The sequence below is a fragment of the Strix aluco genome, chromosome 4 (genome assembly GCF_031877795.1).
Source record: "Strix aluco isolate bStrAlu1 chromosome 4, bStrAlu1.hap1, whole genome shotgun sequence".
Lineage (NCBI taxonomy): Eukaryota > Metazoa > Chordata > Aves > Strigiformes > Strigidae > Strix > Strix aluco.
The window spans coordinates 117,934,878-117,962,859 of record NC_133934.1 but is presented as its reverse complement, the minus strand read 5'-3'; the positions used below and the strand labels follow the sequence as shown (position 1 = coordinate 117,962,859).

General features: G+C 48.2%; 1 protein-coding gene across 1 annotated transcript; it reads right to left on the bottom strand.

The window, feature by feature from the left end:
- Window positions 1-12,742: 12,742 nt before the first annotated feature.
- LOC141922172 (extracellular tyrosine-protein kinase PKDCC-like) lies at window positions 12,743-27,120 on the bottom strand. The gene is given in 11 exon segments (XM_074821307.1): window positions 12,743-13,614; window positions 15,011-15,187; window positions 16,696-16,800; window positions 16,885-16,964; window positions 18,082-18,353; window positions 20,464-20,586; window positions 20,779-21,332; window positions 21,335-21,474; window positions 21,476-21,668; window positions 21,671-21,824; window positions 27,028-27,120. Coding segments are annotated over 11 exon segments (1,995 nt in total). The 3' UTR covers window positions 12,743-13,510.
- Window positions 27,121-27,982: the final 862 nt, after the last annotated feature.

Genomic DNA, 27,982 nt, shown 5'->3' with positions numbered 1-27,982 from the left:
AGTGCCTTTTTGCCATATATGCATTGCCAACACCCATTTCTCTCATTTGCACAGGGTGCTATTTTCAGTTTTACAGCTTTTTTGAAGTGCTGTTCGCTTACCAGCCAAGTCTTAGCTGGTGCACCAGCATTAGTTCACAGCTCTCCTGGCATCACCTGGTGACCTGGTCCTTTTTTTTTTTATTATTTTTTTTTTTCTTTGTTTTTCAGAAAATACTAGAAGGACATGGAGTTCTGCCTGTTTAAACTGCTGAGTATTTCCTTCACAATTTTTAGCTGTGGACTTGAGTCATGGCTGTGGATTCTCTTCTACTGAGTCAGATGAGGGGAAAAATTCATCTCTGGGAGAAGACTGGGTGATCAAAATGATTTATACTTGTCATGCATTTATCCCTTTAAAATTTACTGTGTGTCACACAGGCCCAAATTGTAAATGTCTTGCAAGGAAACGAAACCCATTGTGAGTGACTTAGAGCATGTCAGATCTCTGGGGAGCCTTAGCTGCCTGGGACAAGCTTTTGGAAGAAGTCTCAGTGACAACGCTGCCCACCAGCTGCCACCAGCAGAGGTGACTGAGAGATGGAACAACTCAAAAGGAGGCTTATGATCGTGGAAGCCATATGTCAGGTTCTTTCCACCAAGCACAAGGCTTTGTGGAGAACACAGCTCTTCCTTGGAAGAAAGATCTCAGCAACATGGAACAACACAATAGCCAGCGCATGAAGCATCCAAGGGCACATGGGATCTCCTCTGGGGCCTCACCAAGGACAGCGTGTGACAGCCCCTTCCCCAACAGCCATCACCTCCGCCTGGCAGAGCCCCAGCACAGCTGGGGAAGCTGAGGAAAAGCATGTCTGCCTTTGCTGCTGCTAAGAGAGAGCAGATTGTTGCCATCAGTAACCAGGCCATGAGTCATGCCTGCAAGAAAAGATGCATGCAACATCTTATAGCTGGGGTCATGTAAAATATTTAGCACTTCCATCAATCATCCTGGCCTTCCTCACCGTGCTTTCAAAATACAAGTTAATGGGTCTGTGGAATCCCTTTATATCTATTATATCTAGTGATTTGGGGTTTTCTGAGGCTGAGAGCTTTACTAGTAGTCACCTGAATAGCACAAGTTGTGGATACACAATAGTTAAGCATCCCTAACTGTGTGTTTCATCTGTTGTGCTTTCCCAGTCCCTCCTGCGTGCCTGGTTGCTGGCACTGATGCTTATCTGACCATGGAGTAAGTCAGCTCAGGAAACTAAACTGGCAGAAAACTGACCTGGCAAGAAAAGAGAATTGCTTTCTGCTAGGTAAGCTCCTGTGCTGGCTCATTGCAGGGTCAGGGAGATGGGAGTGCCCCTCAGGGCATGGAGGAGGTGTCTTCATTTGGGGAGAGGGGGACCATGCCAGCGCTGACCAAAGGCATTTTAAAATGATGTGGAAGAGCAGGATCTGTTGCCCTATCATATAAAGAGACAACTCTACTCAGTGCTTGTCAGGCCACACCTGGAATACTGTGCTCAGTTTTGATCCCCACTATACAAAAAAGATGTGGACAGGCTGGTGAGGGTCCAGAGAAGAGCCACAAAGGTGATCAAAGGACTGGGAAGCCTGCCATGTGTGGAAAGGCTGAGACAATTGGGTTTGTTTAGCCTAGAGAAGGCTTAGGGGAGACCTTATCACCATGTTCCAGTATTGAAAGGATGGCTACAAAGAAGATGGAGACTCCCTTTTTACAAGGAGTCACATGGAAAAGATGAGGGGTAAAGGGTACAAGTTACTCCTGGGGATATTCCAATTTGACTCAAGAGGAAAAATTTTCACATTTCTCACAAATGAGAACAATTGGAATAATCTCCCCAGGGAATTGGTGGATTCCCCAACATCAGACACTTCTAAGATTCATCTGGACGGAGTGCTGGACCATCATGTCTAGACCGTGCTTTTGCCAAGGAAGGTTGGACCAGATGATCCTTGAGGTCCCTTCCAACCTGGTATTCTATGATTCTATGAACGAGACACAGGAGTCCAGGCATCATAATGAAATGGAGTATCCTACATGTTAAAATTTGAGGTCTTTGCTGAAATTCCTTGTAGAAGAAAGCTTGCATGTGCACTTGCATTGTTCACACTGTGTTTGCAAATAGGTTGTCTGGGGAAGTTGTGGAGTCTCTCTCCTTGAAGATATTCAAAAAACATTGAGACACAGTCCTGTGGAACTGGCTGCAGGTGGCCCTGCTTGAGCAGGGAGGTTGGACAAGATGACCTCCAGAGCTCCCTTCCAACCTCAACCATTCTGTAATTCTGTGATTCTGTGTTAAAGTCCCATTAAATGTAGTTCAGAAGCAGCTGTAAGCATAGGAGCTGCAGGGTAGAAGGTCCCAGCTGCTGGGGTGGAGAGCCAGAGTGCAGTTTCTTAATTAACATGAGTCAGCCTCAGTCTGCACCAGTGACTGATGGAAAAGCGGGTTTTGTGGAGCCTCCTGACCATGCTCATGCAACCACATGCTCCACATCAGGAAGCTCCCCTGACTTGACACTAATACATTTTTCAGGTTAGCTTCTGGCTCTCTAATGCCAGTTGAGCTGGCTGGCTGTGAATCAGCCCCACTGTAGGGGATGGTGCAAGGGAAGTGGTGGGAAAGCTTTTCCAGAAACAGATTCACATTTGCTTTAGTAGAGCATGAAACCACATGAGCATCCTGTACCATGGTGCCCTGAGTCACCCCTGCTGCAACTCTGCCCTTATTCCTGTCCTTTCCATGTCCTCCTGTCCCTTCTCCAGCCTTTCTTTGATAATATATGCTAACTCCTCAGCAACTTCCCCCCCTACTCTGTCACTTATCCAGCCATTTTTTCTTGCTAACCTCACATACTTATTTTTTGTTTATTTGCTTGGAAAGTTTTCTGCCATTTTAGTGAGTGAAATTGGTTTTCCAGGTAGCAGGAGTTCAAGATACCTGGCAGAAGCAGGCAAGGAGATCATGAGACCCTTTTGGCGGTGGTGAGATGCTGCTTTGGCTTGGCAGATCCAGAGTCAGATGCTCTTGTTTGTTCTCACTCTCCGATTTAATTATTTGCATTCTTTCCCGCACTTTATTGATAAAAATGGAGGTTTTTAAAAGGGTGTGTGAACTGCACTTGTAAATGTAATCACATGTATTTTTTTTTTCCCAGACACTGAACCAATCCATTTAACAGCTATCTAGTCCAAAAGGAACGCCATTATATGTCTGGAGTGTGGATAAATAGTGAGTTGATGGTAGCAGGGTTGAGATGCAAATCTACAGATAACATTTGACTTCAGGGGAGCCGGTTGCAGGGAAGAGGCTCTCAGAAGTCCTAACAGCTGGCTGTACGGTACCTCAGGAGCAACCCTGGAGGTGCAGAGAGAAGAGCCAGCAGGCTGACAGGCAGCCCCTTCCCAGCCCTGTCCTCATGTTTAAATGCAAACAAATGCTGAGAACAGAAAACAAAGAATTATTAAAATATATATTCCTGCCGTTCCCTGCATGTGATTAATCCTCTTTTCCTGTACCAGAGAATATATTAATAAGAGTGGGCTTATAATACAGAGGCATCTGGCTGAGACTAGAAAGAGCAGCATGCTTATGCATTATTAATGTTTTAGAAAAAACAGACTTCCGTGGCCTGACTGTATATATTGGATCAGTATGGAATGTCCTTTATAGGATAATTAGCACTGATAACTGGCCCATTTTGTTTATCTTTTGCAATAGAATAATCTCCAGGATGAGACATGTTTATTTTGTCAAACAGTGAAAGAGATTATGTTTTGAAATAGCTTTTAATGAGCAGTTAGTGCCTGACACCACTTTATTCTTAAAAGAGAGAACGTGATCTGGGAAGCAGCTCACGGTGAGCATAATAGGGAAAATGCAAATCTCCACCTTAGCAAATCTGTAATCATAAACTGGGTCTTTAGGGATCTTCGGTTATCCAGGAACAGCGGTGCTGCTGTCTCACCAGTGAAACAGGAAACATTTAAGGGGAACACAAAATTATAGTGGGGATTCCTAAGGCATAACTTCAGCACAGAGGAGCTGCATTTCTTTAACTGGTTTATATCTTGACAAATACAATATGAACATATGAAGGCTAAAAACCCAAGGCCAGTTCAGTAGGGCAGGGAGCCGTGGGGGCTGCCCAGGTATGAGACATAATAATCAGGTTTATCTTCCAGCTTTGTCTCCCATCGATTTATCTGTTGGAAAATGGTTAAATCAGCAAGAAACTGGAGGAGGGCCTAATCTTGGGAAGATAGAGCTACATTCATTTGTGTGCTGCTCCTTTTCAAAGGATGAAGTGACTCTGTGAGTATCTAGCTCGTAAATCAGGAGAGCGAGGAGACAGCCCGGCTCCCCTCTCCCCAGCCTCTGACATGAAGACCTCTGCTCAGCAGAAGGATAGAGTCACATTTCCAGCAGCACACGGAGTGCACCAGCCATGTCTCTTAGCTTACACAGCTGAGTACTGGCACCAGGCTCCTTGAGTAGGATTCATTTCACATATCTGTGTCTGAACTGGTCACCCTGGGCTGCTTCTATAATCAGTAGGTACTCTGAGGACGTAATTTATCCCATCCAGGAGTAGAAACCTAACAGAGGTCAAATGCATTGCTCCAGAAAGGGGCTGTTTCTCTCGGATGGTTACAGAGAGCCAAGACTGCTGCCTCTGCTGTAGCCACCCACAAAAGTCTGGATGAGACCTCACCCCTGTGGCAGAGGTGGCTGGCACAGCATCCCGCTTGCCAGCAGCTTGGCACTGCTGCAGCACAGGGCCACGGCCGCGTGGCTGTGGAGAACCACAGCTCCATAGCAGAGGTGGCAGCACCCCGGGGCACAGCATGGTGGCACCCCAGCGAATGCCCCTCACTAAGCAGGCTTGTGGGAGCGGGCTGCTCGGGAGCTGGGATGCACATGGTGCCTTGGGGCAGGGTGGTTCTTCAGGGAACCTTCTGTCTGGATGCACAGGTAGTCAATGCATTACCAAGGTATCCTGAAATCCCAGCTGGAACCAGTGTCCTGCTGAAACAATAGGAGAACATGTATGAAATAGGTTTTCTTGACTAGGTTGCAGCAAGATGCACCCTTCCAGTATGAATTGCTAGCTGGCCACCATAAAAAACAGCCTCCTCAAGAGGTGACAAATGCACGGGCACTGTACAGCCCAGGCAGGTCGAGGCGGCATGGAGCTGTTGTGCTCATCCAAGGGATGCACAGGCATGCAGCGACTCCAGCTGGGCTGAGGACAGGCTGGGGTGGTTGTGCAGACACCAACTTGCTCCCAGGACCGTATGGAGCTAAAACCAGCCAGGACTTTGTCTTTTGGAAACACATGCCTTTCTGGAAAGCGATGACACAACAGTAAAACAAGTTACTCAGAAGCCTGCCACTTTTCAAGCCCCCGAACATGGTGCAGCTTGACAGTGGCTCCCAAGCAGTTGCATCCACCATGCTGGGCCCTGGGATGGGGAAGAGGCTCAAGGAAGGCACAAGACCCAGATGCAGCTGCAGGAAGCATTGAGGCAAAACCCCACAGCCTGAGATTCACATCCAGTGTGTGAGACTTGACGGGTCTGTCACTTTGCAGAGCCAGGCTCTATATCCCAGTGAATATGGATGACAAAAGGATAGATGCTGCCAGACTGGCCTTGCTGTCGCTGCAATGGCAATGCAACTTGTCTCAGAACCCAGCAGATCTGGAAGAGGAGTCCCATTTCTTTGGCCTGCCTGTAGGACTGCAGCTCTCCCCCAAACGCTTGAGACCATCTGGGTTTCTCAGTGACACTTCCCATCCCAAGCGAGAGGAGAAGCCCCAGAAAATGTTATTTTCACAGCATGTTTGAAACAAGTTAGCACGTCTCTTGTTGGGAGAGTCTGAATATTCAGGCCATACTCCTGCACTGTTTTAGCCCCCCTCTCACCTGCTCCTACCTGCCTGCTTCCTCCCTCTTCAGTGCCCCCTTTCTCTCAGAGGGGGGAAGGAAAGCAGTTTGTGTTGGCAAAGAGCTTGCTATGAAAATGATGAATTCAAGAGCACGTGGAGCTTGTGGTTGAAAAGAAACCGTCTGATCAGCAGAACTTTTCTCCCTCAGCTTGTAAGGGCAGATTCGGTCTCAAGGCCAAGCTGCCATGTGGTTATAAAATAGAAGCAGGCCTTGTAAGAACTGATCTAACTTTCTTCAATTGTCTGTGCATCTTTAATCATGCTCACCACTTAAAACGCAGTGGAGCTGGCAGCTGATAATTAGGCTGAGCCTGCAGCAGCATGGCCAGTGGCCAGATCACATGGCTCCTTTCATCTGCATATTTATGCATTTAAAGGAGAGGAAAACTTTCATAACATTTTAATAACTAGGTTCTTCTGAATCCATAAATCCAGTCCTCTGGGCTTAGCCTACACTCTCTTTCTGATCTTACATAAGTGGAAGAGGGTGGAGTGTTTTGTTTGTTCTCCCTATTCTTTTCCTGTGCATGAACGTGCAAAGCCCATCCCCTCAAGTTCAGGGTCCTCTGGAGGGTGGGAGGAGGGTCAGGCAAGGTAAAACTGCACTTCTAAGGACGAAGGTATAACTTTGATTTGGTTCCTGGCATGGGAACAATTCCCCTTTCCCAAGATAGATCATCTACAGCCTGGCAGGACTGAAGCTCCTTTGCTAAACAATGGCTCCAAACAAAGAATTCCTGATATCTGTATTTAAAACAGAAGCTACAGTGCACTTCTTAGCAAATCACCATCAGATCCAGCCCTAGGATGGTGATGTCTTTGACCATGGACTGAAAGATGTCAAAACGCGGGGAGCTGGTCCCAGTCGGGGTCTGTGGGTGCTGGGGCTCTGCCTCCACGCATGCTGTCAGAGACAGCGACGGGTGGGCGACCTCCCTCCATGCAATGTCTCCAACCTCCTCCCATGGGCAGATGCAGTCTGGCAGCACCTGACCACTGCCAGCCCCCTGCACACCTCTGCACTGGCCACCGGACACCAGCCATTGGTCACTGCCCCAGCCACTGCCATATCTCCTCATGGGGCAGTGTCAGGGTGATGCTGAGAGGGGCTGTGACAGGAGGGATGCCGTCTCCATCTCCCCTGCCTACGGATGGCAGTTCCCTTGACAGCCTTGGTGATATCCTGCAGGGTCCTTCGCAGTGAGGCTTTGCAGACCATCCTCCCTCTCCCTGGCAGCATCACCCGGCATGTGCACATGGGCTTTTCCATTAGCGCTGAATGACAGCTGCTATCAGCAGGAAAACAGGGAAGGTGAGGATGAAAGACTAATCCTTATGCTCCCATGTTATCTTAATAAGATGGAGGAAGCACTTTTAAAATAACTAGTCACTGATTTCTTTCAAAGATTAAGAACTCAGTTAAAATCAAATAAAAACTATTTAATGAGATGCAATTCTTAAACTCTATTACTTTTTTTTGAAAAGGAAAAATTAGTTATTCTGTGCTGGAAGCAGCTTCTACCTAAGATTCCCTGACTGAAGTAAACAATATTTTGCTGATACGGGTCTTGGTAAAGACTTTAATTGTTGTTACCATATAGCAAGTGACCGAACAAGCTAATTGCAAAGATCAGGCAATTTCCAGAGTAGGTCTTGAACTGGCCTTTAGCTCTGCCAGTAAAACTTTGGGGTTTGACACTGCTCTAGAGTACAAGTGAATTTAAGCTGGTGCAGCTGCTTTGTTTCAGAGGTAATAGATCATAGTCATGTAACAATAGTTTTGCTAGACAAAGTGAAATAGTCAGGCCCTGAAAAATGCAAACTATGGCATTAACTTCACTGGGAGGGACTGTGAATTGTTTCTTGTGTATTTAAAGAATCAGAAGAAACAAACAAGAGGGAGATTAATTAGGAGTGGGAGTTCACAACTCCCTCTCCAAGCGAATGAGGAACAGCACTGGACAAGACACAGCAGTGATGCTGAACTGTTCCTTGGCATTTTCCATCTAAGGTCTGAGAGAATTTCCTTTGCATCCCAGGTCCCCAAGACATTCATAAACTGCCTTGCTGGTGACCCAATGTGACGATTAACTTGTGTCCCCAGGTTTCATTATCAAGCTTTTAATCTAAGCCTGAACTCTCTGATCTGTCATCTGAAGTAGAAAGGGAATTTGCAGCAGGGTTTTTCCCAGCAAAGAAAACCAATTCACTTGCTAAAGACACTATGTGGGGATATAACTTACAGATACAAGCATTTGGAAATTTGGGTGCTTATTTTGTAGCTTTGGGAGTCATTAATGTTCTACTTCATTTTGAGGCTGGATCTTACCTTTCCAGTACTGTAAATAGGGCAACAGATCACAGACAAAAAGTCACAAGAGACTCACATTGATTTTGATGGGGTTTGAGGATAAATACTGCTAAACGTAACATAATGTAGGAATTTGCATTTTCTTAAGCCTTGTCTAGACTTGGATTTGGGAGGTGTCATGCACTTTGTGAATAACACAATGTAGTTAAGGCACTGTGGTTTTAATGCACAGCTTTAACCCTGGTTGTTTGCAGGAGGCTATTACTACATTGTATTTAGCACTTGCTAATCTAGAAATCATCGATGGTAAATGAAAAGAGAGGTTACAAATCAAAGGCAGGCTGATCTTGTGGTTACACCTTGCAGATGTGGCCTCCTGCTACAAGGCAGGACTATTTCGCCTCTGACAGTACAGAAATAAGGGCTCCCTGGCCATACCACCACCTGTGTGTTGGCTGCAAGGGTAAGAGGCTGTGGGACTGTGTGTGAATGCTGAGGGTGTGGGTGTACAAGGGGTTAACGAGTAGGTGGGCTGGGATGACACATGGGGAGTGGAGGGTGAGTAAATGACTGGAGGGAGAGACCTGAGCATGCAGCCATCAGGTATAGATTTGGGGGTGGGGAAGAATAGTGGTTATGGTAGCTGGAAATGGGTGAGGATAGGGTAGTTGTGGTAGCAGATGCAGTCCAGGGACATAACTTGGTGCCCAGAAAGGCCAAGCAGGTATTTCTTAAAAAGCTATCGGCATCTCCATCTCCTCCAAAGCTATGTCATGAAGTCTACCCTGAGAGTAAACCCAGTGCTTTTGCTGTCTGGGTTGGCCAGCCAGGAGGGCTGAGGGTCCAAAGGCTCCAAAGCACAAGTCCTTGCCTGGAGCTCTCACACAGAGCCAGAAGCTGAATTTCAAGCAGAGGAGTCCGGCAGCCCTTCCCTCCTGCTGTCACCCCTCCTTGGTGCACCCAGACCTGTTTGATGTAATCTGATACATTTTCCCATTAGCCAAGAACTATCATTCAGGGCAGATCCATCATCCTCAACCAAGTACATGCTACAGAGGAGGCAGATGGGCTCATGGTTACCTCTCATGTAAAATTCTCTTCTGTGAATTTTCCTTCACTATCACAATCTCCACACTGCTGGTGGTGGTGCTTTGGTACACTGGGACAATGGAACCAAGGAGAAAGATTGCTGCAAGTGCTGTAGTTAGGGGGGAAGATTCACTCTGAAGTCCTACCAAGACATCACGATGGGCTATTCTGGATACTGCACTTACACTTCACTAATTCCTCAAACTGGACCCCAAACCAGCTCTTTCAGCCCAGTAGGACCAAAGTGCTCTGACTTCTAGCCAGGAAGATCAGTGCTCAGTACATGAATTTATAGGAAATCTTACAGAAATTGACATGAACCCAGATGTGTGATTTGGGTCTACAGCTGCCTGTGATAAATTCCTGTTTTTCCCCCCAAACTAACTCATCTATTTGAGTGCTGCTCAGAGCATCACTGAAGTTTGCAGAATATGCCATGTAAGAATACAGGTATGACTTTCATTGTTATTTGAACCTTGTCTGATGAACCAGGAATTCCTTTTTCTTTATTGGGCTCTGTCTCCCTTGCTCCGCTCCTCAGTCTGCCATGAAGCCACCAGTCATGTAAACGCCTGCGCAAACATACTGAACATGAGTCATGCAGCATCTGTTGCTATTTATTAAACTGTGGTTTATATCTTTGGAGTACATGGTATTTTCCTTCATGGATGTGGCTTTATCTCTGTTACTACAATGTGGAATTAATTAAGAATATTAAAGTTTGTGTTTAAAAAAATGATATTCCTAACTTTTATCTATGGAGGCAACATTTTCATATCCATTCTCTCCTAATGGCAGCATCCTTTGGGAAGATGTGATAGACACATTTAGGTAAATATTATTCCTCTAGCACACATGGTTTCCATTGCAATTGATCCCCTGCTGTTTCTTTCCAAGCACTTTCCTCTGTTACATATTCCACAATGGTGGCTGAAATACTGATCAGCGATAGCAGAGACAAATTGACTCCAGCAACTGGGAGCTTTAAGGGCAGCAAATGTTTATATCTGAGTTTTGTACGTACCGTAGTTACTGAAATACAGTTTTCAGGCATGCACTGAAATTTTCACTGGCATTGAAAGTCTGAAGTTGCTTGAGGCAGTTGTAATTTAATAAAAGGATAGAATGAATAAAGACTGACTGAGATGGGACATAAAGATAGTGCACTACAAAACAGCCACATGGGCCCAAAGCTGCAGAGAATATCCTTTCTCCCGTAGCCTCCCCTGCAGGCTGGGAGCAGCCTGGGTGCTCCACGCAGACCTGGCACAGAAGCTGCACCTGGGCCACTCATGAGCTGCCTGAAGCTTAGGGGTCACAGGCTGCTCACTGGAGGCTAGCAGAGAATTAATTCTACATGCTTTTAAACTGGCATGGCCATTGGAAAAGGTTTCTTAGCAGATGATAACAGCAAGAAGCTGGGAAAAATCAGAGTGGGAACCGCTTTTTCCAACCACTGTTTCCTCAAACATGTGTCAAACTATAGCTCTGGATGCAGCAGGGTGCTAAAACATCTTTCCTCACCCAGCATTTGCTGGGCACCATTCAGCTGCAGTGGGATGTCACCCCAAATCAGACAGAGGCCAGCATGCCCACCAGGTGTTATATGCCGTGGGGGGCTGCACAGAGCACAAGGAGAATTGCTGCATACACTGTGACCAGTGTATTTGTGGCATCATCTAGCTCTCTAGGATGTGAACAGAATTGGACATAAATGTCTGCCTGTGCCCTAGCTGTTTGTCTGTGCTAGCGTGATGAATGTGCTCATGGGGGTCCAGGCTCTAAGAATACACCTACTCGTTTGCAGGGAGTGGTCTGAATGTCCTACAAAAGCCACTCGCTCTGGCAACAGCAGATTGAACATTGGGATTCTTTGAAGCCTGGCTTCCTTATTTATTTATTTATTTATTTATAATACTAATAATTGTTGTTGTTGTTATTTGTTAAGCACCATGTGCTCAAAACTTTCATATGGTCATGCTCCCAGGCTTTAACTGCAGGTTTGATGCTGGAACCTACATTTATACAAGTGACACTGCCATAGGGGCTGGACCTGACTGGCTGGCAGGCAATCATACAATGAAAACTTAATGGAAAAATCTGCAACGTGAAAGGAGCATCACATGACTAAAATACACAATGTCTTTTTACCAGGAGAGATTTTTAAGATGGGAAGATCTTTCTAACACAAACTGGAATCATGTCAATTTTTGCATTCTCTCTCTTTCTTTCTCTCTGAAATGACCCCAGGCTGGCCCTTGCCCTTGCTTTGGGGAATGTACTTCTGATTTGTATCTCAGGAGGCCAAGAGATATGGAATAAACTCTCATTACCTCCTGCTAATGTAATGCACCACACAGCAGATGCCTGAAGCCCTGCTCAGCGGGGTCAATGTAAAACAATAGCAGACCCCTGGCAGGACCTTCCCTTCAACTTCCACAGGACCCTATGTAATGGAGAAAGTGGTCTGTGACTGTCCATTTAAAAAGCCTTGCCTTCACAAAGCCTGCAGCAACGTGGCCATCACTAAGAGCCTTCTTGTTGTGCTAACTAGGAATTCTCATTAATTGATATCACTATCAGAGTCCTTGAGCCTCAAGTGTAAGCAGCAGGGGTTATAGCGCATGAGAAAGCCCCCATGCCATGGCATTGCTGTGGGTTAAGAGAGTACTAACAAGCTGAAAGGTCAGATCCTGCACTAAGAAACACAGGATCGGATCACGAAAAACGCAGCGCAACCCCAGGCATCTTTAGTCGGGGGGTACCCCAGCTGCTACAGGGGCCCACATGGAAATAGCCACACTGTTGTACACTACAAGGAGTCAATGGCAATGTCCCAAGAGCCATCATTTCCACCCAGCAGCGTGGGCTAAGTGGAAAATTCAATGTGGCATCACACAGAGGCTGCAGTGTGGCTCTCCTGCAAAAGGCCAGGGACTTTCCCTTACAAGATGTGAGGTCACTGGTGATTTGGGCTCTTCCCAACCCAGCTACAGCAGAAGAGGTACCGTATGGTCGCTGCTTCCCAGCACACCCAGGAGTGGCACATTACATTGCCATCTCTTACAGCCTGAAATTATACAAACCCCCACCTATTTTTCAGAAACCACATCCACAATTTCAGGGAAGAGCAGATGCAGGAGGCTCTTGGTACCAGGCTCTCCCTTCTACACATGTGAGCCTGCAAGCACAGCCACAGAGCATCCTCCAAGGTGTAAGTGTTCGAGGGGCTTGGGCACATTCATTCACTGCTTAGAGCACTCATGCGTTGTCCTCAGGAGTGGGTAATGATGTGAGGTGAGCTGAAGGTGGGAAATCATCTGTTCATTTGGTTGCAGTAAAGACTTAGACAATTAAACAAAAAAAACTTTTCACAGCTTGCTTAGAATAAACATAGTCATTCTTTATCATACAGAGTCACACCTTACACATAAATAATTTGAATGTCTCACTCTTTCATGGAAAGTAACAAAGAAAAACCTTCAAGGTTGATACATGGGAGCTGGCATTACAAATCGTGTAGGGTCAAACCCAAATCCTGCATCCAAACATGCAGACATTTGGTTCCAGAGTTGATCTATATACCACCTCCCTTCCCTGCCCTGGAAGGAACTGAATCAGCACCCTCCTTGGAAGACCACCCCCATCATCAACCTCTGGTTATGCATCACAGCCCTGCAACCTTGGCTGCATCTGAAATCCAGTCCTTTACATTGGCAGTGGTATGAAATCCTGGCAGACAGCTGCAGAAGAAGCCGTTGCCTTCTCCAAGTTGTATTATCCACAGGTTTTCAGAGGTGACTGAACTAACTAAGCCTACCGAAGCCGGATCCCTTGCAGCTATTCCTATTTCTTGGCTGACAAGCTGGTTACCAAAGCAGCAAGCCTAGGTATTGCACAGTCTAGCGACATTTGACTAAAACTGGGAGCATTTAGGCAGAACAGCAGTGTGGGAACAGATAAAAAAAGCTAGTGGGGCTGCAATGAGAAATCTGAGCTTTGATCAAGGAGACAGCAGCATTTGACTCTATCTGAGCTGGCAGGGAGATCCCATCCCAAAGCAAAATAAAATATGTCATTCTTTTCAGCAGATGAAATTCTCCCCAGTGGTTTGTTCCTCCCAGGATCATATTATGTGATCTCATTGTCTTTAAAGTCTTTCCCCTGAGGAAGCCGATCGTTTAATATAGACTACAGCGTTAGCATCCGGTATTAAATCAGTCAGGCTACTCTGAAACGAGGCGAGTGGGCGTCCTGGAAAGGAAATAAAAATGCAAGTTTACTAGAGGAGATAGGTTCACCTTGACCCATGCTATTTATTGCGAAAGTCACAGGAACACACTGCTTGCTCAGTGGAGACTCACTCCACCCTGTCATAGATGTGTTTTACACTCCCAGTAAACTCCAGATGCTCACCGAGCATGCACAAGGAATGCACAATCAGGCCACAGAGGCATTTACGTCTTTGCTTTGCTTTCCCAAGGTGCCCTAAGAGGGACTAGCATGTTAACCGCAGTTCTCATTAACCCAACTGGCAAAGCTGGGTACTCGGCATTTCAGCCACACGCTTTTGGTATCTTTGACTGCAAAGATGTGCTGTAAAAATGTGAGAAAGAAAAATGTCAGGAAATGTTAACACACTGCAGGCACAGTGCGGGACGGCAGGGATCAGCACCCGAGCCAGGTGCTGCAGAAAGGGTCTTCTGTCCCACGTGCTGCTGCTTCTGCATCCCCACTGCTGTTTTAAGCGTGGCTGCTTCCACCAGGCACCACACACAGCAACTAATAGCCGCCCCGTGAGGAAGCCAGATGCAGTGCGTTAGGCACAACTCATACAATCCATGGCTGGTGTGAAACCAGCTCAAAGAGATCTATGTTGCATCACTGTAAGGGCTCTTATGTCATTAGTTAGCCACATGCCAATTGCACACGAACCCATGGAAAAGCTGCAGTTTTGGTAGTTTTGCGGGTTTTCTTTAAAATGTCATGTGAGCCAACAAGACGCAATTCTTCAGCACCACCATGAGTGAAAACACTCATTTACCTCATTTAGTGTTTCACTTTATAAGTAACAATTTAGCCCACAATTGAAGTGTCAGCTAAATGAGGTAATTTATAGTAATTCTGAAAACATGCTAACTGTAAGAGGCTATAATCAGAGCTAATTACAGGGACATTTTGGAAATCCATTGGTTTGGGGCTTTAGTTTTGATAAAGGGGATAACAACTTGTAAGCTATGATTCTTTTAATTACAACAATAGTAACCACCCTCTTTTACATAGCTTCTTTCATCTCTAAAAACCCCACAGCTCTTTGCAAACTATACATACCACATGAATTGTTTAGCCTAACACCAAAGTGAAGCCATCTCTGCATGAAATAACTGTTTAACAATACATAGCAGTCCTGTGCAAAATCTGTATAGATAAGAAGGTGCAGAAAGAAAATATAATTTCTCTTGTGTCTCCTTAGAAATACTCAGGGACACCCACCGCAGCAGCCACCTGATCTTGAGAATAAGGAAGGCAGCTTTTACAGGCACCCATAGACTCAAGGCACTACAGAGGAGGGCAGCAGCATCATCCCCACTTGGGACTGAGGAAGCAGGGGCACCACGTGGCAGTATCCTGTCAATCCGTTCAAGCTCACCTGTCCACGTCCTCCGTTGGGTGACAATAAAACTTTGACACTGCGATTGGGAGTTACAAATTGCAGCGGCTTCCTCGGCGCCGTGAACAGAGAGCAGACATCCCAGGTGGCTGTAGGAGGGCCAGCACTTGTAGTCTTCTCCTTCCACTGTACGGAAGCCCTTTAGGGAGATGTAGTCTGGGAACAGAAAGAGGGTTTTTAGGGAAACTCTTTAAGAGGCTTTCAGAGACTAGTTACACCATACACTTTGCATGTTGCACTTCAGTGAAACTCTTAAAGAAAAATAGGATAGTGATATATTGAACTGACCTGCTTAGATGGAGTGGGTGGAGCTGCAAAGTTAAAAGAAACCCAAATCCTGACTTTTGGTTCTGCTACGGAGCACAGGACAGCAATTCCCCACAGATATAAGAGAGGGGGCAGAGCTCTCAAGGGTGAAGGGACAGGGGAGTGACCTCAGGGGTGGGTGAGAGGGGGGTCTGCTGTGCAGACACACAGATTCTCTGCCTGTTCTCCAGAGAAGCCAACCTCACAACAGCCTCTCCTACACCTCAGCCCCAACAGCAGAACCAGCTCATCACAGATCCAGCACCGAGCTACATGGGGCACATGCTGATCCTCTCATCATGGTGCCACCCACAGGTACAGGAGATTTAGGAACCCCAGTGGGGGAAAGGGAGGCCAGATCCTGCTCCAGCGGGATATAAAAGACCTGACAAGCCTGAGCAGGTGATGTTCAGGCTGTTGTTCATTGACGGCTAAGAGTCTCCCTCCACCTTCCCACACCTCCAGGATACTGATCATTCTGGCACATTGCTACTGGGCCAGTTGCGAAGCCAACAGGTAGGTGTTGTTGGAAAATACTAGTAATTCCCATTAAAGTTGATGGTCCTTTAGTGCAAATTACCGGATATCTTTGTTCATAACGGTGCAAATTCCAGTTCTTTCACACGTACAGAGATTCCCTTTCACAAGCCACCATCACCATCCCACCATCTTAAGTGAACACTCAGGAAAATGTAAGGCTTGGTAACCACTGGACTTTTGAAGCCTTCCTTTTGATGAGCCTCATCTCTACCACCGAATGAGTCCTTTTGAGAGGAATGCACTTCATCAAGGCTCATTTATCCATCCACAGGTCCAATAGGATGGTCTTCAAAAAAAGAAATTTAGAGGCCACCAGGGCCTCAGCTACTCTGCCATGCTCATCTCGGCGTTGTCACCTCCCCACTGTACATTCCCATAATAACCTGTGCTCAGCAGTCAGAAGCCACCAAATGACATGGGAAGTTTCAATATCAGCCTGGAAAACTGACCTATTGGTCCACAGGATAAGATGACCCCGAAGAGAGATAGGAGACATTCACTTCGCTACTCTGGTCTTGTTGCTGAAATATATTCACTTGAAACACTGATGCACATTATGAGAAGAGTATTTAGAAGCAGTGCAAATGTATGCCCGTGCGTAGGCCAGATTGTCTGCACTACATTTACTTTGCAAAACAATGCAATCACGCATAGATCCCATGAAAAAACAACAAAGGCTGCTCAAAAAAAAGATATTTCTGGTGCTTTTCCTAGTGACTACATACTGCCTGAATGTGTGGGAGATCAGAATCTGACCAGTTACCAAGTTCCTCGCTCCCTCAGTAGTTATGTTACTTAAAGCATTCAAAATCATGTACCTTTTAAAAGGAGAGGTCTTTTCTGTAGATAGAGCCCAGACTTGTATAGATGTAAAACCTTTTCAAAAGCTTTCAAGGTTTCATTTATTCCATATCGTAGATCACCTACATTTAAAGAAAAAGATTACAAAGATGAGTAATTCCATTTAGAGACCTCTAACAAAGAAGTTTACAAATATTAGCTAGTACCTGTTGCATTCAGAATATCACTCAAAAAGGGCCGCAAAGCTGGTGGTGCAGAGTGTGGCAAAAGATAGGTGAAAAAATACCTGCAAAAAATCCCACAGACTGATTAGAATACAGTTGCTTAATTTCCCTAGTGATTAAGTTGTTTTCCTGTGACTCGATTATCCATATGCAACTAGTAAGTCTGCTTTGGCTCTTAAGTTATGTTTGAGCACTTCACTGGCATCTCACAGACCGTCCCTGTGAGTTGGGCTGAAAGCTTGGTCCTTGCAGCACAGCACGCTGCCAAGCACCGTGTGAAATCTACCTTGCAAAGACTCGCAAGAGAGCTTTCCCTCATTCCCTGGGGCCATTTTTGTACACTAAGCAATGCATTTCCCATCAAAAATAGACAAAAAAATGAAAGAAGACTCATGCAAAGACCTTTCCCTTGCCCTGAAAAGGTTTACCATTCTTCTTGTCCCTGCAAAGGCAGGACGACTCATTCCCTGAACCTTCCAGAAAACTCCTGTTCTACAAGGGACAAGTGCATCACTGCAAGGCTGCAATAATCTATGCAGGGATTTTCCCTTCCACACTGAATCCTGCAAATTCAGGCTCCCTTACTAAGTCCTTCTGTGTAAATACCCAGCTGCCAAGGCTTCCCTCCAGTATGTGATCTGCCAAGCATCAACGGTGAGTGGAAGTCATCGTGCTTTCAGCTGGTGGCCTATACAAAGCGCTGCAGCAGTCTCAGCCTGCTGCCCATCAGCTGTTTCATCGCTCTTCCATAGGTGCCCATAGTCATGGTGCGGAGTTCAAGGGAAGAGTTAGCCAGCCTGTTCCCAACAACGGGGGCTCAAAGCTGGTGGGCTTTGGCAGGTAGCCCGCACTGCCACTGCTTTCAGCAAACACAGCCCGTGGATGTCAAGTGCCAGGGCTTGTTTGGCAAACAGTAAATTCACAGGTGCGACCTCTGGGGCAAGTTTCTAGAGGGCGTTGGGGAAAGGGAGCAGCAGAAGAAAGATCCCTTCATTCTCACCAGACAACAACTACACTATTTTCCTGCCTTATAAGGAAAATAAGCTTGCTTCAAAGCGATCCTTAACCACCTTTTGACAGAGGTGAGGGGGAAGCACTGCATGGAAGAAGTGCGAGATACTAGAGGCTACATGGTGAGCTCAACCACCCCAGACTTTCCCCCCATCTCTCTGAACATACCGATATGCATTGAAAAGATTCTTCTTTTCATTTATTCCTTCACACTTCCCAACTGCAGAGCATTTGAGAGGGAAGCTTTTTGTAGGGAAGTCGAGTGTGCAGTCATTATCTTCCTTGCATGACAGTTCCTCAGTGCTGGCATCATCCATGTCTGTCACTTTTAGGTTTCCATCCACCATAACAAACTGCCTCGGCTGGAAATCCAAGAGGACTATTGAACCCAGGGGGGAATGTGCCAAGTAAAACAGCAGTTTCACAAGACTCAGGCAAATCTGAGAAAGAGAAGATGAATATGCATGGGAAAAACAGATGAAAAACAGCTATTAAATTGGAAGTAGAACAAAGGGGAGGGCACTCAATGAAATTAAAGGCAAAAAAAAAAGCGTATAGTACTTAAAAGGTAATTATATGTATGCTACAAAATTTATTATCAACATTGCCACAAGATTTGACTGGTAAGTAGTTTAGCAACATTTTTTTAAAATGTGCATATACAAAAAGAGACATTTGCAGTTAGAGGAACTAGAAGAGAAAGCTGTGAGGAAAACAATAGCAGCCTTCATGTTTCGGGAGCTATATTGATTTGCTAGCTGAAATCAGAAGGGTTTTTTCCCACTCTGGCATAGAATTAATACATTCCCCTCCCTCCCCCCATGCTGCTCCATACAGACTCAGGCTCCATGGTCATTAATACCAGATTCATGCCTTGCTGCATCACTCAGCAGTATGAATTTGGGCACACAATCGTGCTTCTGAAGAATTAGCCAAAGCATGCAATGTATTTATTTCCAGCTTTTTTGGTTTTATGTCAAATTTCTGGCAGGAGGGAAAGGTCAGACAATACCTGATCCAGCAGAAAGCACGCTAAATGATTTCTGAGCAAACTAGATGACTGCATTTATATTGCACCAGCACTTTATTCAAGCAGCTTTTTGCAGCAGTTTTGATTCAGTATCAAGTGCCCTGGCATCAGACAAACTGTATCATCATCTAGGTGTGCCCGGCAGACCCGCACCACCCCTCACTGCCTCCGATAGCAATCTGTGCAGGCATGAGGGTTTGTTCACTTGGAACAGCTCACACAATCGCTGGTATCTGATGTGGCTCATCAGAGGGGAATCCCATCCGTTTAGATGCCCTAATTAGGAAACAGGACTAGGCAGTGCCAGTGTAAATTCTGAATTAGTATCTTTATCAGTCAACAGATTATGAAAATCTTAATGCCACTGTATCAGACCTCACCACCAGCTAATCCAGCATCATGGGTTTTTAGCTCTACAGATTTTGGCACATTAGAGAAGAGGAGGTGCTGGGAAAGCTGTGTAGAAGCCAGTGTGAAAGAGTTTGTAAGCAGAAGTGGAACTCCACAGGCCAAGAGAAATTACTCTGGAAGCTCTGATGCTACTTTAACTTGATTAGTGAAGCAATCATAAGAATCCCAGCTCCGCATCCTACAGCTGAACGAGCTCAGTTGCCACACTCCCCCTCTGGCTTGGATGGCGAGGCTTCTGTTCAACATTAAGGACCACATGCAAGCAGGGGTTTTATTTTGGGACTTTTGTTGTGGTTTTATTTTGCCCAGAGCATTTGTTATTGACATTAAGGTACCCATGCTTCTACTTGATGCTCTCTTTCCTCCTGGGAACCAAACAAGTAGCAGCGAACCCCCAACTGAGACCTTGAGGCAAACTGTAATACAAGCTATAACCAAAATAAGTGCCATGTCATAAGTCACTTATGTTCCCGGGGAGCTTAAGAGTCCCTATGTGGGATGCTTAGGAGACAAGGCAGATCTCACTAACGGGGATGTGATTCTAGCACCGACAGCAGGAGGAAAGCAATTTAGTAGTGTTTGTACTACAGTCATACCTAAAGGGCTAAGATCAGAAGCATCATACAAACACATGGTGAGAGACAGGCTGCTCAGCTTGCTGCCAAAATCAAATTACACACATAAAACAACAGACTCATGGTGCAGCGAGGTGGCTCCCCCGAGTCAGACCCAGCCAGCCAAGGGGCCAGCCTACGAAACCCCCTCTGTGGAGTGGAACAATATAGAGGGAAAATGAGCAATACAGTGTAATACTGGGTAGTAAAGACCACCCCAGCCCTGAGCAAGATTGTGTGGCCATTTCCTCCCAGACATAACTCTTTAACATTGCTCTAGAGAGAAGGAATGTAACTGTGAGACACCAGGCTAAGGTTATTTTAATGTGATTTAAAAGGAGTGAAAGCAAAGCGATTTAAGGACAATTTGCGGGAGCAAACAGAGTGTCAGCATGACCATCCCACTCGCCCCAGCAGTCCCCACGGGCTCTTCGCATCTACCCGGCTTGCGGTCAAGAAACAACTGATAAAACTCCCTTTGGTTTGTTTTCTTACTTTAAATCTCTCCTCCCAGGGGGTCTGCAGGAGCTGAATCATCTCCAGGGGGGATCCCAGCTCCAGCATGGCTGTGACCCGTATTTCAGGATCTTCGCTACGATCATAGCATTGACCGTGCAGCTGCCGGGAGGGAAGGAGCGATGTCAGAGCCGTGCCGCTGACCGGACCGCCCGGGGTTGGCGGGGGATGGGGGGCGGGGGGGGGGGGGGGGGGGGGAAGGCACCACGGTTGGATCGACTCGGCACCGACCGCCCCCCCGGCAAAGCTCCGTGCGGAGGGCGCCCGCCCCGCGGCCCCCCCGCCCCGCCGTACCTGGACGATGCCGGGGTGCTGCAGGCGCTGCAGCAGCGTCACCTCCTTCAGCAGCTTGTAGGCGGCCAGGCGGCGGCAGCCGGCCGGCGCCCCGTAGCGCCGCACACAGTGCCGCACCTCCCGGCCCGCCCCGTGCACCGACTTGAGGGCGACGGCGCCGCCGCCCGCCAGCGCCGCCCGCGCCACCACCTTGGTGAAGCCCCAGCCCAGGACGCTGACGCCGGTCGCCAGGCTCAGGTCGCCGCAGCCCAGCCCGCCCGCCGCCTCCCCGCCGCCGCCCAACGCCGCCGCCGCCGCCAGGCGACGCAGGTCGCGCCGCCTCTGCCGCAGCTCCTCCCGCAAGCCCGGCGGCAGCGGCGGCGGCGGCGGCGTTGGGCGGGGGGAGCCCGGCTGCCCCTCACCGCCACCACCGCCGCCGCCGCCACCGGCCCTCAGCGCCAGCAGCGCCAGGGCCGGCAGCGCCAGCAGCAGCAGCAGCGGCGGCAGCAGCGCCGCCGCGCCCAGCCGGGCGCCCCGCCGCCCCCGCGCCCCCGCCGCCGCCGCCATGGGAGCGGGGCTGCGCCGCAGCGGGCTCCGGCCGCTCTGCCGCTCGCGCTCCGCCGCGCCGGGGAAGCCGAGCGGCGCCCAGGGGGCGGGGCGGGCGCGCGGGCGGCCTCCTCGGCGCCGGGAGCCCCCACCCCCGCCGGCCCGGCCCGGCCCGAGGGGGGCCCGCGGGCACACGGGGCAGCGGCGGCACGGACCACCCGCGGTGGGAGGGGAGGGAGGGGAGGGAGGGTCGCGGCGGCGGCGGAGCCGAGGCGGTTCGGAGAGAGACGGCGCGGGGTGGGTGTCGGAGCTCCCGGGAGTGAGCGGTACCTCCCGGCAGACGCCCGCCCCACCCTCCCAACGGGGCTGTTCACAGCAAAACACGCTCGTTTCACAGGCGTGAATCTCTGCGGTCCTGCTAAAGTGCCCGCAGACCGCAGCCGAGCGGTGTAAAGCGGAGTAAAATTAGTAAAAACTGAGATACCACGTTCCCGTGCCTTCGGAAAGTCGCAGGTAGGTTTCTATGACAAGCAAACACTGGCAGTCTCTCTCATTAGAAGGATAAACCCTGTTAGCTTGAAACAGCAGGACACTGACTAAAGCATGGAATTGGAATTGTTTCCAGAAAAAAAACCCACCGAAACTCTTCTCCACCAAAACCAGCCAACCCAGGCAGAAAACACAACTTTATGATTTATTTGTGAGGAAATCGATCAGCCTTGGGGACACGGCTCAGGGCTGCCTTCTGCGACACGTGTCCCTGCACAGAAGAAGGGAGCGTTGCCGAGATGGCTGCGAGGGAGCGGGACGGGGGTGCCCACCGCAGCTCTGTCACCCATTTTATACACGTGTCTGCACCAGGTGCTGCTGTGCAGAAAGCTGGGTTAGCTTGGGGCGAAGGCAGATGAGGTTTATCTGCTTCTAATTCAGGGAATATACAGTTAACTCTCCTCACTGAGTGGCCTGAAACACCAGCCCAATGGGTTGATTCACTTTTTTATTTACCTTTACGCTACTGGGTTAAAAATTAAAATAATGATCTGCCTCTCCACCTGGTTTGCTTCAGTTTCTGTCATAATTTTTTCGGTGGCATAACTGGCCTGAGAGACCCTCCCCAGAAAGGAAGCAGGGTGCTGCACAGCCCGGTGCAGTAACCTCCTCCTGACAGCACACCTGGGTTTGGAGGATGCACATCTCACCTTTCCTCCGCTAGCCGGGGTGGCTGCTATCGCCCCACCGCTGCCCTGGCCCTGAGGGACCTGGCTCTGCTGAGAGCCTGCAGTTTCTGCCTGCACCAGGACCAGACTGGCGGGACGCGGTGGGTGAGGTTTCACAGGGTTTGTCCTGGCTGGGAGCAAGCAGGGCGACCACGTAGCCCTGCGGGGCTGCCACGGCCCCTGGACACATCTGCTCCTCCTTGCCTCCCTCCATGTGCAGCAGGGCCATTGCCTCTCTCCTGACTCGCTCCTAACGCAGAGCACGTGCTGCTCAGGTCGCTTTCTCAAGCTGAACCTTTGTGACACCTCTCTGAGAAACTCGACTTTAATTCATGGCCTGTGGGATGGAGATTTTCAAAGATTACAGCAGAGCAGCTATCACGACTACCACTGATCCCCAAGACTATCTTAATAGAAATAAAGAATGTAAGCGATTGCTTATAAATAGCTTCCTTCCCAAAGGCCTGCGGAAAGTTTCCCCTCCACTTCTTGTCGGTTCAACATCACTGGAGCAGCCTGTGAGACAGAGTACAAGCAGCAGCACCGCAGCAGAGCACAGTTGCTCTGTAAGACAACAGGAAAAATGAACTCTGAATTCATCAGGACAATTCCAGGCAACAGAGTTTGAGGAGGGAAGGCAGAACCCATGTTCTGCTGATATGTAGAAGCAGAAAATCTCAGGCCACCTGTGCTTATCCAGGCACGTATAGGTTGGAGGCTGATCCCAGAACAGCTCTTTCGGTAGTTGAATTTCCTTTGTTGCTTTTTAACCTTAATAGCTCTTTAATTACTGTCCTTATTTTCAAATCAAGTATACGTCTGTGTCATATTAATGAATATTCATTGTCACTGGAGAGCTATTAAATGCATTTTTACCTGTGTTTCCAAGGGAATAGATACCAGCTGAGTATAGTATTATCTAATTTCAGCCTGTCCTCAGCACCATAATAATATCAAGACCTATTAGAGAAGACTCACAGATACATAAAAATAATAATGATTGATTATTTATTTGCTTTATAGTAGCACTTAAGGATTCCTGCCAAGATCATGGCTCTGCTGTGCAAGGCTTCTTGCAGAAAACAGCACAAAAGGTGGCCTCGCCTGACAGAGCTGACACCTTGAATGGGAAACACAGCAAAGTGCTGCAGCAAGGATCTAGCAGAGGTCATTTCAGCATCCTTTAATTCCTTGGGGGGGTTGTGCAAATGAGAGAAGGGAGGGAAGGTAACAAGGGAAGAGATGGAAGATGAGGGTGAGCGAGACAAAGATCACCCCTTACCAGAAGAGCTGAAAAGACCCCACTGCTTGGCACCAGTACCCCCTGCTAGGATCCTCAGGGTGGATCCGGCATAATCTCTTACTGGATTCTGCTGGTGCCTCAGGCACTGGAGATGCTCCAGTGTCTGCTTGTAGCTTCCAGAGATCTGAGAAAATGGGGCGAGAGTGAGGCTTAATTAAATGAAGTCCATTTGAAAAGAAGGAAGCAGTTCTTTAATATTTTTACAGTGGGTCTGTACTGGAGGAACAACTTCTGCTGCACTAGTCCAGTGAGGACACTGGCATGGGGTAGAGTCCAAGACCCTTAGCTGGACATCAGTGTGAGGGCACTATAGATAGGAAGCAAAATCCTATAAACGGATCAAAGAGGAGAAGGACAGCTGGAGTGTGAGACATCAGTGTGGCAATGTTTCCACAGCAAAGGAGAGGAGATGTGTGGAAAACAGCATTGCTGAGAGAAGGAGGACATGGAGCTAAAGAGGAAGGATGAGAGGCAGAAGTTCAGTATTAGAACAAAATAGCCTGCCAGCAGGGTTAGCCTACCAGCACAGACTGGGTATAGGGACAGATGGTCTCCAGACTAGTACAGGCTGGAACAGCTGAAGTGCCAGGTATGTTCCTAAGCACTGGCATGTGATCTTCCCCATTAGAGCAGGCCCTGGCCACTAGCACTCTCCTGACAGTTCCTGGTATGATCTGGGAGTCAAGATGTGCCAGACAGCATTCCTGATACACAGGTTGCATGTGACCACCATATTTTGAAGGGTAAGAGAGCTCAATGGGTACAGCTGTTCTGTGCCAGTCCACCCCAGTGCCAGGGAAAGGTCAGGGGCATATTTCCTTTGTTAATATAGATGTCACCTAAGTGTTTTGAAGAGAGAAGGGAAAACAGTACCAGCCCTTGAGAAGAGGGGGGAGGTCCTGCTCCTGATCACTGTCTCACTCCCAGGAGCACTGGGGGCCTGTGCTGGCTGAACCAGAAGGAGGATCAAAAGATGGTTTGTTCTGAGGGTACAAAACCATTGGTGAAGTTCAGAGCAGAGCCCCTGGGTGTTGTAGGCCCTGGGAGAGAGCAAAGAAATGCCAAACGTAGAGAGCACAAACTCTTGTCAGGGAGGTGTCTAGCTGCTCACTGCAGTGGAAGGCAGATGGCTTTGACCATGTCCACCCCAGAGCCTGTTGAGATAGCAGAGCAGGACAAGGCCAGGAAACACTTCAGGGCTTGAATGGGAAATAACCTGAGCCAGTACTTCCCATTTTGTTAAATACCCATCACTAGCGACTCAGAGATGGACAAAAAATACTTGCTACCTCACATGGACCCATGCAAGAGCACATATGGGCATGATGGGCAGGGCAGGGCTTGCCACCAAACATTTCACATGGAGGTCTTAATTGAGAAGGGAAGGCATTGTAGGAAGTTTTCTGAGTTTGCTAGCTTTGACCTCCTTATGTCATTTTATTTTGCGTTTTCTGAGCCTCCCTGACTTGCAGTACCTACAGCCAAGGGGCTGTGAGTCTACACTGAGAAACTGAGCTCACAGGGAGTAAAACAATGTGAAGAGCCCCCCTTTGGCTTCAGTGTCACCTAGGTGCAGCCTCCAAACCTTACCACAAAACAGACAGGCAGTGATTAATTACAAATAATGTCATCAAGTGTCCTGCAGAGCAGACCAAAGCGTTGGCATGGGCAGGAAGATGAAGAAATTTTAAAATGATCCCACTGAGATGCTGGCAGGATTGTGGTGTCCCAGTATGGGCAGTTCCCCCACCCTACTGGTGCCTCCCTTGTCCCTGATATCACTGAAGGTGTGAAGAAAAGCAGACACACTGCCTCAGTGAGGAAATGTTATTCCTCCTTTAAAAGCGCTTCCTTTGTCCCTAAATCCAGAACACACGATGCTGTAATTTGGGGCAAAATTGAGAGGAGGCACAACAGCCCTGCCAGACCCAGTACCTCCCACCCCACCCCACCCCACCCCACTCTTGTAACGCAGCAGAAGGAATTTTCGGCCTGACTTTATTGCCTTTGCTAGCACATGAGCGCTGTGTGGAGGGGCTGGGTTGGGTATGTGTTGTGGACACCTGTTTTGTCATTGGCTTGTCTCAATAGCAGATGTTAAATCCAGGAAAGACCTCCTGTTGCAGCTCTCATTGTATAACCAGATTGAGTGCAAATGCATCTATGGTTAACCTGAGTGCTTGCACTAGGCCCACCACATTCTAGGAGCACCAGATTTTCTGAAGATACAGTGATTAGATGTGCCGCACACCCCTAGCACAGCACTCTAAAGCTGCTGCAGTAAAGAAAGCAGCTAGGAGCTGGCCATGACTGGACAGATGAGCCTGAAAGGGAACAAAATATCCCAATTCCTGCTCTGCATACCTGGCTCCAGCAATATAGGACAGCATCTTACATTTTCTTACATATGTTCATTCCCCAAGAGGCTATAGATGGAGCAGAAGGCTGTCCACTGTTCAAAAGATATCGGGCTGTGCTGTAATTGCAATGACTGAGACTGAATCCCATGCTTCTGAGCTTCTCCTGGCTTCCTACAAGGGCATTCCTCTCATGCAAAATTGTGATTATTTTTCCCACTTCCCTACTGGCACTGCTAGCTGGGCTCCTCCCTGGAAAAGCCGGTGAGTCTGTATATGAGGTGTAGATGCAAAATTGGGAGTCTCCTGTGCTCCAGACTAGCTGGAGTGAGAAAGCATCCCCTTCTCCCATGCCAGCAGTGAAAGAATTTGCCTTCCTCTAGACAGAGACTCCTTCCTCTAACTGGTTCCCTCCTGTCCCAAGAGGTCTAGGCAGCAGCGTTTTCCCTGTTTCTTGTCTGTGACACTGATCTAAAAGGGGTAAAATCAAGCTCTTGGGTTAGCATAAAAAACCCGGGGAGAAATCCGGGGGTGGGGGGGGTGGGGGGGGAAGTCCTGACTGAGCACATACATGAAAGTCCTGGGCATCAATCCAGAAGAGGGAGGCAAAGAGTTTGTAGGTCTGGAATGGCGATCTAAGAAACCTGTAGCAGCCATCCATCAGAACAGGAGGAAGACTTAGACACCTCTGAGCCACACCAGTGTGCTCACCTGTGGGGCTAGCTGCTCACTGTGACTCCTGCCAGCTGAGCTTCTGGCTGCCTCCAAACAGTTCCTGTCTGTCTGCAAGTGCACACATCTGGGGCAGGGTGAAAGCAAGAGGAGCTGCTGGAGGGCAGGCTCTTACCTGCAGGGTGCTGGCACAGGAGCTGTCCTGAGCAGCCTGGCTTTGCAGTTCCATGTAAACCAAGAAACCCTTTTGCATCCAGCCTCCAGGCATGCCACACAGGGCTGCGCTGGGCCCTGCCTGGGTGGCACCAAGGGAAAAATCACCCCACCAGCCATTTCTAGATTTTGCTTTGCTTTGCTTTGCCCAAGAGCCAGGAAAAGGATAAGAAGAAAACCAACTGCAGGTATACTTTTCTACAAGTAGCTGGGAAGAGCACTGGGAAAACAGACCTTGCTCTGCTTTTTTGCCTTACCAGCCATGATCCCTAGCAGAGTGCTTGATGCAAATGATTGCTTGCCCCAGAAGTGAAATAACATGTTTCTATTCCCCAGAATAAGGAGAAACTGTCCTTTTCTGTGGTGTCCAAGAAAGCCGCAGGCCCCAGGTCCCTTAATGGCCCATGGCAGGCACAGCTGTGTCTCCCTAGGCACTTCTGGCCTGAAGTTTCTCCACAGGGTTTGGCAGAGCCTGTGCCAGCACCTGGTTGGCATACAGGGCCCTGAGGAGTAGGTTTTCTGAACATGCTCCTTTTTCTTTTGGTGGACAAGGGATCACCTCCTGGCTGGGGGTGCAGGATGAAACTGCGAGAACACTGCAAGGTGTTTGCACATCATCACATGGCATCACCTACTCCTGCAGTATGACGCCCTGGAAGAGCCAGGACAGCTTGTCTCCGAAGAGAAGGAGCTGACAAGGCTGAGGAACACTGCTCCTGTTGGGTGCATTGACAAGGAGAGCTTGCCATCTGCTGGAAAGCAACCAGCATTGACAGGCGACAGTCTGGCAAGAGCTCTTGGGTGTAGGTAGGAATGAGAAAAAGGCCTGTATCAGCAGTGTCTGGAGAGCTGGATGGCATTTGGGCTTGCAGAGAGCAGGAAGAGCAACCTCTGAGGGAAAGAAGCACTGATCTCAG